Consider the following 15,040-nt stretch of genomic DNA (forward strand, 5'->3'; position numbering starts at 1 on the left):
TTAAGTAAATGTACTTAGTTACTTTACACCACTGGTGGAGGATCTATCCAAGAGAGTGGTTAAGCTTGGAGCAGCGGTTCTATGCCAGAATACACAATGTCACACATATCATATTATGATATGTGTGACATTGCATTCACAACGAGAATTCAGACATTTCACCAGATCAGCACTGATATAATGGTACTGGTACTGCATAACAGCACAGCCTGCAAGATCCAAAGAGCACCAGCAAGTACTAAAAGCAAACGGTACCTATATGGCAAGATGCCCGAGTCCCCAGTTATTGTGTTTTGAAGAAAACACAGACGGAGCAGCATCATTTGATGGCTCTAGGGACAAAGGATTACATTTGCTCCGGGCTCGTTTTCCAAGAAAAGCAGTTTTCAGATGAAAAGCCATCAGTTGAAGTCTCCCCAGGGGTTTGAAGTCTCTGCATTTCACCCAGCTGTAGGATGAAATCCCCCGTTCCTCCTTTTGATGCTGCCTTCCACAGTTACACATGCATGTCAACTTCTGTGTGTGGGCAAACGCTCACGATCACAGTATGCTAGGACAAGCGCCAGTGCTTCTCGGAAAGGATACAGTATTATATATGGCACTGTGTGTGTGTGTGTGTGTGTGTGTGTGTGTGTGTGTGTGTGTGTGTGTGTGTGTGTGTGTGTGTGTGTGTGTGTGTGTGTGTGTGTGTGTGTGTGTGTGTGCGTGCGTGTGTGTGTGTGCGTGCGTGCGTGTGTGCGCTCGCGCGCGCGCATGTGCACGTGTGTTTAATAACTTCACGTAACATAACTCTGTCTCGGTGTAATCGTTTCCCATCTTCCTAATTAATTAATCTTGACCTCCGCCACCATTCGCTGCTTATTAAATTGTGCTGTAATTGAGGTCTTAGTTACAGCTGTCTCTTCCCACTGTGCATCACTCATGAGCTGATGGTGCAGCAGCAGATATCCTAGATGGAAGTACACTTCCATCTAGTGGTTGTGTCCTGATAACACTGCAGAATGCAGTGTCCCAGATCACTGCTTCTCAAAGGACCTCCAAATTAATAAATTAATAGGTATTTGGCCCTGAACCCCCACCTGAAAATATTTTGTGCCGGGGACCCTCATAGAAAATTTGTGTTGTTAAAATGTTCCATTTTAAGATATTTAGAAAATAGACAATCTACAAGCTCACAATGTGCCGCAGTTAGCTGTTTTCAAAGAGCCGATATAGAGGTTAAACAAGATTTTGATGCTATATTAGAGCTCCAGGCAGGAATAACCTAACAGTACTGGAGAACTCTACGCACCTGTGTCACCTCAAGACCTCAGGAGGGACCCACCCAATACTTCCCCAGAGGAGCCTCTTGTTGGGAAAAAAAAAGAAAAATAGAGCAGGAGAGGGGAGTTTAACCTTGGTCAGGAGGAGGAGATGGGCAGTGATTTGGCCACCACTGCCGACCCTGCCATCAGGAGGGTGTAGCGGTTTAAGGGTCGAAACACCTTATGATCGATGGTTACCGCCTGAAGACATCAAATTTTCCTTGCCAAGGCTACATTCACCAAACGTGAATGGAGGAGAAGCATCGTTAGATGTAATTATAATCATTAACTAATTTGCCTGGGGACCCCTCCTCAAGACCCCCATTTTGAGAACCACTGTCATAGATGGAATAATGCTGTTATATATGTGAGTGTACTTGCTAAAGGTAATGCAAGAGGAACTGTTCCATGGCTTCTATCAGATGAAGCAGTAACGTAAACAGAAAGCGAATGGCAAGAGGGAGAAAGAAGTTTGGAATGTTTTAAACTGTGTTGTATAGTAGACACATCTGTAGGTTTTAAATTAAGTGTAGACTCAACAGTAGATGCCAGGCACACATTTCTTTTAAAATAAATAAATGTAATACATTTTAAATATGGTTAGGTATAAAATAGGGCTTAGTTGGTTAAATGTCTACATTTAAATGTATGGGTAAACAAAATAAATAAACGTAGAAAGAACAAGGCAAGAAACCTCACTGTGTATCAACACTGTGTATTAGTGTGTTTACTTTTACCTTGCTTTATTAATCCGCTGGGACTTTCTCTCTCGAAATGTTTAGTTACAGATGTGCCATTTCAAAACTTCCCACGTCCTGCCATTGGCAAGACAATAGGGGATCTGGGGATAGGGGTTTGCAGAACATTGAGCTTGTAGATCAGCTATTTTGCTATTTTTATGACCTTCTCTTACTTCTAAGTTTAAATGTATCTATGAAGGTGGATTCTGCTTTTCCATGGGAATGGAGTGGTTTCTTTCAATTTGCGAGTTTCAGCAGAAAATCGCTCCATTCTCCATAAAAATGTGAAACAAGCAAAACCGGGAAAGAAACGCATTTGCAGAAAAAGAGCAGTAAATACCGAAGGGTTGAAACGGCATATCTGTACGACCAAAACGGCAAGCTTTGTGTTTGTAAATGACCACTTAACAAAGTATAACACCTCAGACGCCCACATGTATACATGTGGCGCTGGGAGATGACTTAACAGATCAGCCCACTGTGGTTTTGTAATTTTCGCCTAGAATGTGCACATCAGTACTTCTCCTGCTCTCACCACTTACCTGCTGGTGTACCCTGGCAGGTAAATGTGTGGTGTAATAAGCTGTATTCAGACCCACACCCATGCATGTCCTCAGGGGTGTCGCACCAAATTCTGGGCCCTGGGTACAAGGATTCACTGCGGGCCCCCCATGAATGTTCTTCATAGGGGGAGGGGGTTTAACCCATTTAGACTGGGAACGCATTATTACGCATTATTTTGTGCTTTAACTTTTGAAAAATAGCAGATATACAAGCTCGCAGCGCAACACTTGTAGATCTGCTATTTTTGAAAAATCTTGAAAGTTTTGAAAAACCTATGTTTCTATGTCAGTGGTGCTCAAAACTTTTCACATGAAGGACACCCAAAATGATATGTATTTGGCCACGGACCTCCATCTCAAAATATTTAGTTCCAGGTACCCCCCCGAAGCAAGATTTGAGTTAAAAATGTTCACTTAAAAAATACATATATTCAAAGATTTGCACACATGTTCACGACTATTAAAAATAAATATTTTTCAATAGCTAAAGTATAAAATACTTTTGGGCCCTAGTAACTCAGTCCCACTCACCCCCCCCCCCCTTGTGACGCCCCTGCATGTCCTGTCAGAGAGTGGGTGGGTGGTGTAAACTTGTGTCTGCCAGGAGAGGGAGCTCAATATAATATAATGTTGTATAGACGGGTTTCTGGTCCACGTTACACTGATAAGAACTAGATGCGTGCGCAGGGTCAGTACCAGAATTAGCCAATGAAACCAGCGCTCCCCAAAACAACAGGTTTGGGGATTGGACGGAATTGATAACATGATACAGTCAGCTGTGCATTTAGTCTCAATGTTTGTAAACAAGAAACCCGTCTATATTCGTTGCTGTTGGGTCGGCTATTTTTAGAAGAGGAAAGTTACATTTACGAGAAAAAAATTATCATAAAAAGTAAACATAATGGAGATAAGAGGATTCTGCCAGACAGCTACAAGGTACCGTGATTAGCAAGGCATGGCATGAGTTACCATTGCAGGGATAAAAGTTCATCAATAATAGTAAATACAAGAAATAATGTAGGCAGACCAAGAACCTTATTCAGTAAAACGTTATATAGCGCCTTTATCCAAGGCGCTTTACATAGATTGTGCATTACATTAACACACACACACACACACACACACACACACACACACACACACACACACACACACACACACGTCACACACACACACACACACACACACACACACACACACACACACACACACACACACACACACACACACACTCTCTGATGGCAGAGGAAACCATGCAAGGCACCAACCTGCTCATCAGGAGCAGTTAGGGGTTCAGAGTCTTGCTCAAGGACACTTCGACACTAACTCTGGGGGAGCCCGGGATCGAACTGGGAACCTTTCGGTTGCCTAGCTCAAGCTGCCACTCTACCCCTGAGCCACTGCTGCCCTACAATGGATATTTAACCTGACTTTACACTTGGTTTCATTACCTTAGTAATGATTGTCATGAATACAGGGACCCACAAGCCCAAAAGCTCAAGGTATAGACCTGTGATGTCTTGCTGTACTTTTAATTTCAGTTTTATTTATTAGTTTGGTCATTAAGATCCACAGAATGAGAGGTCTGCTCTGCCGGAAACATCGCAAAAGAAAGTTATGGCCATTCGTATATATTCACTGTCCCATTCATTGATTCCACTACACAGGATCAGAAAAATATTTTAAAAAAGAAGAAAAAAATCTGCTTTGTGAGGGGCCATAACTTTTTTTTGCAATGTTTCCGGCAGAGCAGGCTGCTCATTCTGTGGACCTTAATGACCAAACTAATAGATAAAACTGAAATAAAAAGTACGGCAAGACATCACAGGTCATCTCACATTCTGGGCTTGTGGGTCCTTGGCAAGTAGTGCCCAGGATTACATTAGACAGTTGACACCGGCTGAAAAAATGGGTTACAAAATAGTAAAAAAAAAAAAAACTGTCATGTATTTATTTTGCTAGAGTATACTGTAACTGAGTATTTTTTCTTTTCTTTTTTGCTAAGCCCGAAGGGCTTGAGCCACTATTGTATCTGTACCTTTTATTCTTCCACCACTTTTAGCAACCGTGCAGCAAAAGTTGCAGAACCCTTGCAGAAATGTTGAGTAAAATAGGTGGCATATCGCTTTCCAAATGGCCAAATACATCAGGAAAAACCAGGGCCAGTTGGGGGCACTCTTGGGAGCCAATATAGACTGTGGCAGACATGCTGAAACACTTCCAATAGCATGTATTCCACATAGGGTTGCCACCCGTTCCGTATAATACGGAATCGTTCCGTATTGGACAATTAAAAGATGCGTTCCGTATTGAACCAATACGGAACGCGGTTTGTTCCGTATTTAACCAAATGCCCCATAAAGGTCTGTCACACAAACCTCAACACAGAATTTAACAATAATGAATGAAATAAAACACAGGAAAAGACAGCAAAAGGAGGGAGAGGCACGAAGGACCGTCTGTGAGGCGGGTCGCAGTCGCTGTCTCCTCTCCTCTCCTCTCCTCTCTAGCCCGGCCCCTGTCTGCATATGCACTGCATGTCGCTGTCAATCACCGTTGCCTAGTTACAGTCAGTGATCACTGAACTTCCTCCTTCCACCAGGCAGATGCACACGCGCGCTTTAAAAATGTCGTCTGAAGACAATACTCCACCGCCTCAAAAAAAGGACAGACGCCTACAAAGGTACAGACGCGAGTGGGAAGAAACAAACCTGTGGCTTGACAGCGTCAGTGAAGGTTGCTTGCCAAGCAACCTAGCCTACAGTGTGTGGAGAAAAATAACAACATGCAGTTGCCAGGTCTGATAATATAAGCCATGTTGGGCTAGGTTGGATGAAATACCATGCAGTGTTGCCAAATCTGACTATTATAAGTATTTTGGGCTCTTATTTCTGTAAAGTTGCTCAGGTTTAGGCTAGTGAAGCCTATTCAGCCTAAAGTAAAAAAAAATAATCTTCGTTGCTAATAAAGCACTTTAAACTTTAAGTATATGACTTAATGGTTTCTTGACTACCTTCTCTTTACTGACCACCAAGTGACCCAATACAAGAGCCAGGTTCAAATCATTCATACATTGCTTTATTTCATACAAAATTAACTTATTGATATTTTAGAAACAATTGGCCACTTCAAACCGCAAAACAATATAGGTTATACCATGTTGTGTGTTATAGTTATAACTATTCTATGCATTTCATGGGTTTGGGACTGCATTTTTTCGCCGGCCGGCGGCTGTGCCACGCGCACGGAACGCACGCACCGCGTGCCCGGAAGAGGTGTTCCTTATTTCAATTTCTGAAAGGTGGCAACCCTAATTCCACATGTAACACTCAGCTTGACTATTGATTATTATTAGTGTGGTTGACACAATGTAGTTCTGGGGAAAAAATATTTTCACTAGATAAACTTCACTAGATAAACTTTTCCACCACTAGATAAACTTTTACGCTTCCATTGGAAATTGATGGAATCAATGGGAATGGGAATCAATAGGGAATCAATGGGAGTGGGAATCAATAGGGAATCAATGGGAGTGGGAATCAATAGGGCAGTGTTTCTCAACCTTTTTTCTGCATGAGCACACTTTTCATGTCCCAAGAATCCATGAGCACACCAACATAATACGGGGGTGTAAATGTTTTCACTGTCGGGAAAAAACCTTGTATCTCCAAGTTTAAAATGTGTACGTTTCTTCGCAAAGTAAAGCCCTGCTTCATCATACAAGTCTGTTGCACAACAGTAGTGAAAACAGCAGATCTACAAGCACACAACGCCTCGCACCGCGAGGCGTTGTGTGCTTGTAGATCGGCTGTTTTCACTAGTTTAAATCATTTTTAAAATGATAAATACAATACTGGCTTTCAAGCCGTTTCAAGGGGCACACTTGACCCTATACTCAGGGGCACACCAAAGGTCCCTATCAGATAGGGAATATAGGGAATCAATGGGAGTGGGAATCATTAGGGAATCAATGGGAGTGGGAATCAATAGGGAATCAATTTTGTCGAGCTTCACATCACAGTTAGCTTGCTGCAGAATATAGTCAAGTCGGCAACCACACTTGCAATTTCCAATTGCATCTTTCTGGTTATTTTATGACCTGGTTATGAGCTCATGCTTCAGCAGTGACAGAGCTGTTCATAGGGGAATTATAATGCAAGGAGGTCACAGAGAAGGGAGTAAGGGTGGGTGGACATGGGGGGTGGTGGAGCGGGGGGTTGAGGGAGACAGAGAGAGTGTGAGAGAGAGAGAGGGAGAGAGAGAGAGAGAGAATCAGTAGGCACTGCTAACAGAATCAGACTGAGAATGAGATAGTATGGTAAAGAGTCAGCGTTAGGGTCGGTCTGTGTGAAACCTCTCTCTCTCTCTCTCTCTCTCTCTCTCTCTCTCTCTCTCTCTCTCTCTCTCTCTCTCTCTCTCCGTCTCATGCGTGCACCCTTTCTGTAGTTATTTCGTTCTTCTTTGTAGCACATCCCTTCTGTCTCTGTCTCTCTCTGCTTCCGTCCTCCGCGAGCTCTTTCTTCGCTACCTACCGTACGGTCGGTCCATTTGGACAGGAATGTCTCCCATAGTGAAAAGCCCGGAGTGCACTCCAGTGCTGTGCCACTGCAAAGTTGCCTGCACTAACAACACTTTGTCCTTGATGTTTGGATGCAAGGTAGGCTGCCTCCCTCCTGGTGACCTCTCTCTCTCTCTCTCTCTCTCTCTCTCTTTCTGTTGTTGTTGATGTTGAGCATAAGGATTTTGTTTGCTTTGGATATGTACAGTAGACTGTAAAATCCCAAGTGCTAATGTAACTCAGAGACAGTGGTGTAAAGTAACTGTACTTATGTACAGTGTTGAGGTATTTGTACTTTGCTTGAGTATTTCCAGTTTCCTGTACTTTTACTTCTACTCCACTACATTTCGGATCCGAATATTGTACTTTTACTCCACTACAATTATTTGAAAACTTTAGTTACTATTTACTTTGCAGATATAAATGATTATATTATAAAACATACATTAATGCACTTTTGCCCTATTCTATAGCCGATCTACAAGCTCACAGCGCGTCGCATCGCGACGCGTTGTGAGCTTGTAGATCTGCTATTTTCAAACATTTTGTACTTTTACTTTTGGTACTTTTAAGTACATTTTGATGCCAATACTTTCATACTTTTACTCAAGTACATTTTGAATTCCAGACTTTTACTTGTAACGGAGTACATCTGCATTGCAGTATTGATACTTTTACCGAAGTAACAAAATGTGAATACTTTTTCCACCACTGCTCAGAGAGTGTCCAAATGTAACCAAATGGACCTGTGTGCGTCCATTGGGTTACACTCTGGGCTCTATTATGATCCAGGTCTTATGCCTATGCCTTATTAAACTTCTTTGCCTTTTTTTACTATTTTGAAAAACATTTTTAAATACTTCAAATGCTGATCTACATCTGCACGTTGTGAGCTTGCAGATCAGCTATTTGAAATATTTAAAAAAATATGTCTATATAGTAAAAAAAAGGCAAAGAAGTTAAGGCATAAGACCTGGATCATAATAGAGCCCTGAGTGCTTAATGAGGCTAGAATAGATCTCAGGCATATGCATGGCTCGCGTAGTGTTTCTGCATCCTGTTACTGTCGTTCTTCATTAATTGTGTGAAAAGGTCAACATTTAGCCCCCCCCCCCCCCCCCCCCTCCTGTACTTCTGTTTCTCTCTCTGTGGTGCGAGTCACATGTGCCATCCTTGTTCTCCTCTGTCACACAGCGCTCCGCTTGACTTGTTTGATTGTGGCTGCCTTCAATCTCCTCCTCTTGGCTTCAGGACAGAACCCATGTGTTTACTCTGTCAGCTGGGGTGGTCAAAGTGAAAAAGGGGATTCGGGTCTAACAGAAATTGAATCTTGCCTGCACAAGAACAAAACTGCATTAATTCGATCTTCCCTTTTCTACATTTTGCTGATTTTTCTGTTATTCGCCATCAGCCCTGTGGAAAAATGGAAGTCATCTTGGATTCCGTGACTAAACGTGCAGTGCCCCAAATGAAACAGTCGCAGTATGTGCAAAGGAATTATTTGTTTTAGTGTAACAAGCGAGGCTCTTTTACGGGATCAGAATAATTATTTTTAAGGGATTAATTGTGTTTGTTGTTTGAATCTAGGTTATGTTAGCAGTGGAATGAATTCTGTTGGCTTGAGGCAAATCTTAGAAAGCCAATTTTCTTGATTTCGTTACGGCCTATTCATGCTACAGTTTGTAGACATCAGTAACAACAAGTTACAGTGTCTATTGTTCTCAGTGATCCATGTTTATGCTGAATCCGAGAGTCTTATGAAATAGAATATCCGAAAAAAACTCTGCTTTGATCTTTGCTTGTTAATTTTCAGTTTACTTTGTTGTTTAAAAGAAGAAAAAAAAACATAAATTCAACAATAATACACGAGAGGGAGTGCTATACCATGAAATATTGGCACTGACGTACTGCAGACATGGGAACGAGGCTGTAGGCCGAGTGCCATAGATCAGCACACTAGTGTCAAGATATGTTATAGTACGACCATGATTGTATTGCGATGATATCACAGTCTCATCAATAATATTCATGACTAGAAAGCAAAACATTTCAAGAAACAAAGAGTGCTGTATTAAATGCAAAATGAAACTAGAAAAGTGTGCCCAGGGTTCTGCCGTCTAGCTTGTGTAGCGGCTCCTATGGTTAATTTCTTTTAGCTGGGTTGATTGTTTGTCTTACGCGGTGCAAGAGTTATAGCAAAATGTGAAGCGTCACCATGAGGCCGATTAGAAACATTTGGGATGGAGGACCTTCCTGCAAAGTTGCATGCCAATTGGTCCAGCGGTGCCCGAGATTAGCTGCTCACAGATGGACGGACTGACGGACCCAAGGGAGGGAAAACATAGTCCTTCACCTTAGACCATTTTGGGGTTAACTAACTTATATAATATAGCTATATTTAATAACTTATGCATTCTCCAATAACTCCACCACCAACCAGAACAGTAACTCCCACTTGCATGAAGATGGCACCTTAAAGTATATTACTGTGTTTTACTGTACTGTGCTGTACTTAAGTTATAGTACTCTATTCCAGATTGTATTGTTCTCGATCTTCTTAAGTAATTATGCTACCTCATTCTCCAAACGATGTCCGTAGCATGTCAAGTCAAAGCTCTGTACAATACATACAAGTAGTGTAGTTTATTAACAAGTCGTTTGTTCGTTGTTCGTTGGTTCGTTTGTTGGTTCGTTCGTTGGTTCGTTCGTTCGTTCACTCATTCATTCATTCATTCATTCATTCAGTTGACTGATATGTGAAAGACATCATGTGGAGAATGAGGTTGTGTAATTGTTTGCTTATCCACAACTTTTCCATGTCCCGTCGTGCATTGCGCAGAAGGTGTGCGGCAGTTTCCGGTGTCGCAGCCGAGAATGATCTACAAGCTCACAACGGTTGCAACTGCGACGCGACTTGAGCTTTTATGTCTGCTGTTAACCGGAAGTGTCCCACAGATAATGCTACAGTAAATACTCGCGGAAACAGGTGGATAGAAGATACTAAAGTTTTCCTCAATGGTTAATCACATTGCTGCTTTGCTCCGGTCCTGTTTTAGTTGGGCTATATAGCACTATTATATTTAGCTGTACTCCACTCTTATCATGGATTCCTGACTGGTGGAAGTTCTTACTTTAAAAGTAAGAAATATATACCATGATTCGGGAATATTTTGTATAATTATGAGTAAATATTTTGACCAAACTAACTGGTCACCCATATTCTTGATTAACACTGGTTGTAGTGACGATGATGCCTTTTCATCAAGTACTCAGCTGAGGTCATTGAGAACTGTATTTTGTTCCCATTCCTAATCTTTTCTGTCAACAGGGTATTATGGTGTTTGCCAGAAAGGGACACAACCCAATGCTAAGAGGATTTCCAAATCATTAGAGATAGAGCTTTCCCCCCAACCCGCTAGTTTTACATTTAAAGTACAGTTAAGTGTACCTATTCCTCAGCATAACGATGATTTGAAATATCTGATATACTTTTCAAAATGTCGAGATCAAACATCAAATCCAATTGTCAAACTTTCTGTTAAGTGACAGCCCTACACAGGTAGGTCAAAGATCAGAAGCAATATTGTCAAGTTCAAAGTTTATGTCCAAGTCAATGTGTAGGGTCACTAGGGTTATTGCATTGACCTAGGATTTAAATATATTTATTTATATTTCATATTTATTGAAAAACATTATTCTAAACTCACAAGTCCACAAGAATTCTAACAATGTAGTAATGTGCACAAATGCACAAAAAAAGGCAAGAGTGCTGCTCTCTCTCTCTTTTCCTTATCGTTCGTTCAGCTGTTCATACGTGTTTTCAAGTGAAATGTTAAATATGTGGGGTTTCTGTTGTACGTCATTCATCGATGTATAAATAAGGTTCAACTGTCTTTAGGAATTAGGGCTATGGCAGAGAGGGGGTTGTGAGACGTGCGGTAGGTACATAAAGCCACAGAAAAGGGGGTCAGTGCACGCAACTGGCAGGAGATTCCACAATAATAATTCAGGCCTTGAATCTGCCCGTGGCCATGCCAGTGCACGTTTTCATCTCATCGTGTTTCTGCTGGCTTGGAAATCCAGGGGACTGCACGGGACATAGGAGCAGAGGAATCCTCTCTGTCAGTGTGGCACGTGAGCACTTAGTCCTGGAACACAGCTCACCAGGCCAGCCCTATAGCTAGGGCATCTTATGAATCCTCAAGTTGCATGGACTGTATGCTGTTTATTGAAGCCAGCTGGACTGCCGAAAGGAAAGGAATATTTATTAAAATCCCTATGTCGTTGTTGTCGGGTGGAAAGCTTGTACTGTATGTCCAAAACCGTTCCTATCGTTACCCTTGACTAAGTAATTTCAAGGGTAACGATAGTGAAAACAGCCGATCTACAAGCAAACAACGCCTCGAGGTGTGAATAGATCTGCTATTTTCACTAGTTTTGTGCAACAGTCTTGTGTGATGAAGCAGGGCTTTGCTTTACGAAAGAACATGCAAATTTGAAACTTGGAGATACAAGGTTTCTGCGTGACAGACTGACAGTGACGATGTACTTATAGTACGATAAACAACAGGAACCTTTTGGAGTTCCTTTTTTGGAGGAACTATCATTTTGGGGGTGAACTATTCCTTTAGGGCTGAATTGTGCAAAATGTGTTCTAATTAACTTGACATGATTACATTTCTCAAAATAGCCTTGCTGGTACAGTAGTAGCTAGTAGCTACGTTTATCTCATTTTGGCTGCAGTAGACTGGTGGGTGTGAGGGAAGGTTGTCGTTAGAGAAGGAACGATGCCACAACCAAGCTGGATTGTTTTGAGACAGAACAGCTTGTTATCATCATTCCCTTTGTTCATCATGCCATGTCATTCAGGGGCGGTTTTTATAAACTGGGGGCTCCCCACAAAGGTAGTAAAAGAGGCCCCCCCATGAGCGCGCGTGAAAAATAGGTATGCACGAAAAACAGTATGCGCGCGCGCGAAGCGCAGGAATTAAAAATGCCACCCTCCAATTCTGAAAAAGTGATGATTTAGCATGACAAGACAATGAACTTTACAAGACAATGAAGAGCAGAGGCAGAGGAAGCCTATTTGTTGTCATTATGGTTGGTTTTAAATACCTAACCACAATCATTTTGGATCTATTTGATTAATTTAAGAAGAGTACAGTAAGGTAAGTAAGGTAATCAAAGGTATATAGAGTAGGCCTATATTGTATATTTTTATACAGGACATATTTGATGCAGGACAATAATTATTTTAATAACAATAAGGGAATATCAGTGAATAATAATAGTTTAACATTTAAATTTTTACAATTTCTTTTTAACTCTTATTGTGCCTATCCCGAACTAGTTCGGGATAATTATTAACGTCCTGGGTGCCTATCCCGAACTAGTTCGGGATAGGCAGGCCGTCGGCCGTCATCTGTTTACACGGCCCGCGAGAGCGTCGCGCCGCCGATATTTACCATCCACTCCAATGCAATCCAGGATCTTTAGAGCTCATTTTCTCTGTTCCATGCATATCCATGAGGTGTGCAAGGTTTAATCATGGCTAAATCGCCGAAAATAGGGCTTCTAAAATGCTTGGTAGCCAATAGCTAACTTCAAGCTAACTTCATCCTGTCTCTGTTTATACTAGGGGTGTAACGATATTGTAACTACACCGAAACATCGTTTTTAACTTAAAAAATTGAAGTATATTGAAATGAAACGGATAAAATCGAATCGTATCGTTTGATTTTGTATCGTATCGAATCGGCAGTGCAAAGAATCGATTGTATCGATACTACCTACTTGTGCATTGTATTTAGCATTTTTAAGAAGAAAAAATGAAAAGGAGGGGTTTGATTACTTTTCCTTTCCATATATAGCTACACTGGTCTATCGATAAATGTGTGTAATCTCTGGGTTTATGTCAAAGTGCAGGTTTGGCAATATACAATGTCCATGTATTTGGCAGATAATCACTGTGTTTACTTATTTATATCCATAATAATACATGTTTCCCTTAAAAACCTGCACTATCCACACCTTTCACACAGATTTAATTTCTTTGCTAAATAGTTACTATATCGATTTTAAATCATTGAATCGTATCGTAACGCCATGAATGAACCAATATCGTCCATGTATTGTATCGTCAACCATGTATTGTGATATGTATCGAATCGCTATTAAAATGTATCGTTACACTCCTAGTTTATACGGTAAGTCACTATAAGTGGTCATTACTATCAGTCAAGAGTATTATCATGAAGCATTATATATTATATTGTACTTATTAGTGCTTATAACTGTAATTATACAGTAAGTAGATTATATTGCCTTATAAGTAGGTTTAAAATGCATTATAGATATATGGGCTTCATAAAAAGTATTAGCCGGCATTTTTGTCACACTTCATACTCAGAGGCCCTCTATTCTCACTCTGTGTTTCTGTGATTCTCTCTCGTGGTCTGTTGCTCCCTCCCTCCCTCCCTCCATCCTTCTCTGCGTCCCCACAGCACTAGTAGTCACTCATGGTTAAAGTATACGTCAGTTGTCTAAATCGTGCTCCATTAAGCTCACGTGGTCCTCATTTCCATGACTGCAGTTCCACTACTTTACACAGCAAAGTATAATGCTAGCTGGGGGGGCACTAAGCTCACACATCTGATGGTAGCTTATATCTATTGTTGGGTTAGAGCAGTGGTTCTTAAACATTTTCTTGTCAAGGACCCCCAAATTGATATGGATTTAACCACATGCAGACCCCCTTTTGAAAAGATTGCGTGGCAGGGACCCCATGCAGTGAGCTCACATGAGCTTAGACTATTATATCGTCGTTGTCGGGGGGGAAACCTCGTATCTCCAATTTTCAAATGTGTACGCTCTTTCGCAAAGTAAAGCCCTGCTTCATCGTACAAGGCCGTCACACAAAAGTAGTGAAAACAGCAGATCTACAAGCGCACAACGCCTCGCGCTGCGAGGCGTTGCGTGCTTGTAGATCGGCTGTTTTCACTAGTTTAGTTCTTTTTTTAAATGATAAATGCAAAAGGAATGGTTTTGGACATACAAGGTTTTCACCCGACAACGGCGATAGTCTTTAGTTTATTTTGTTCCTCATTTTGCTGAGCAAATCTAGACCCCTGGGACTCCCCGGACCCCACTTTTAGAAGCTCTACTGTATGTGCCGTATGTGACTCTTCACTGTTACATACTGTTAGAATTTCTAAAACACAATCTTCACCTAGTTGTAAATGAATGCCTGATTTATATATGGTTGCGCTTTGTGTCTATACAAATAAATAACCTATCTACAAGCTCACAACGCATGCTGTGGTACCCAACCAACAGAGCTCCTTAAATCTGTGATCATTCAGGTGGTTTTATTTCCCTCTGCCTGTTATTTTCGCCCAACGATACTCACTCTGGATTTATTTTGACCTCTACAAAACATCACAAACACAGCAATTACATTTGCCGCTGTGGGATATCTTGTGATTTTCCACATCAAGTCAAGTCACAGAAGAATCGTGATGCCACATGTTACGGAGAGGTTTATGAGAGGGTTTTGGAGGGACACCATTGGAGATGAGGGAACATCAATCTACGCCGGCTAAAAATGAAATGTTTTCTCAGTTCATCGAGAGCCGTCACAAAGTATAAAAAAACAGTTTTTGAAGCCTTACATGCTAGAAGATGCCTTAAAGGTGTTAAAATAAATATGAGTTTCTACTGTATGCCATTGCTTCAGACATGCATCACATTACAGTTTATCGAGTGGTCACATTGCTCTAAAAGGTTTTTCTTCACTGCTGTAAAACAGTTATGTAAGCATAGCTGATTGTACCTTGGGCTATTGTACTTGTTTTATATTGTAGGTCACTGGGCTTC

At 41.3% G+C, this 15,040-nt stretch overlaps 1 protein-coding gene across 1 annotated transcript in view; it reads left to right on the forward strand.

The window, feature by feature from the left end:
* Positions 1-7,165: 7,165 nt before the first annotated feature.
* Positions 7,166-15,040, forward strand: part of dlg2 (discs, large homolog 2) — a gene marked incomplete at its 5' end in the record, with an annotated part of 145,816 nt that continues 137,941 nt past the window's right edge. The window contains one exon of the mRNA XM_080749255.1: positions 7,166-7,264. Coding sequence (XP_080605381.1) covers positions 7,166-7,264 — 99 coding nt within the window. The remainder of the gene's footprint in view (positions 7,265-15,040) is intronic.

Source organism: Nannobrachium achirus (genome assembly GCF_963921795.1).
Source record: "Nannobrachium achirus genome assembly, chromosome: 19".
NCBI classification, from domain to species: Eukaryota; Metazoa; Chordata; class Actinopteri; order Myctophiformes; family Myctophidae; genus Nannobrachium; species Nannobrachium achirus.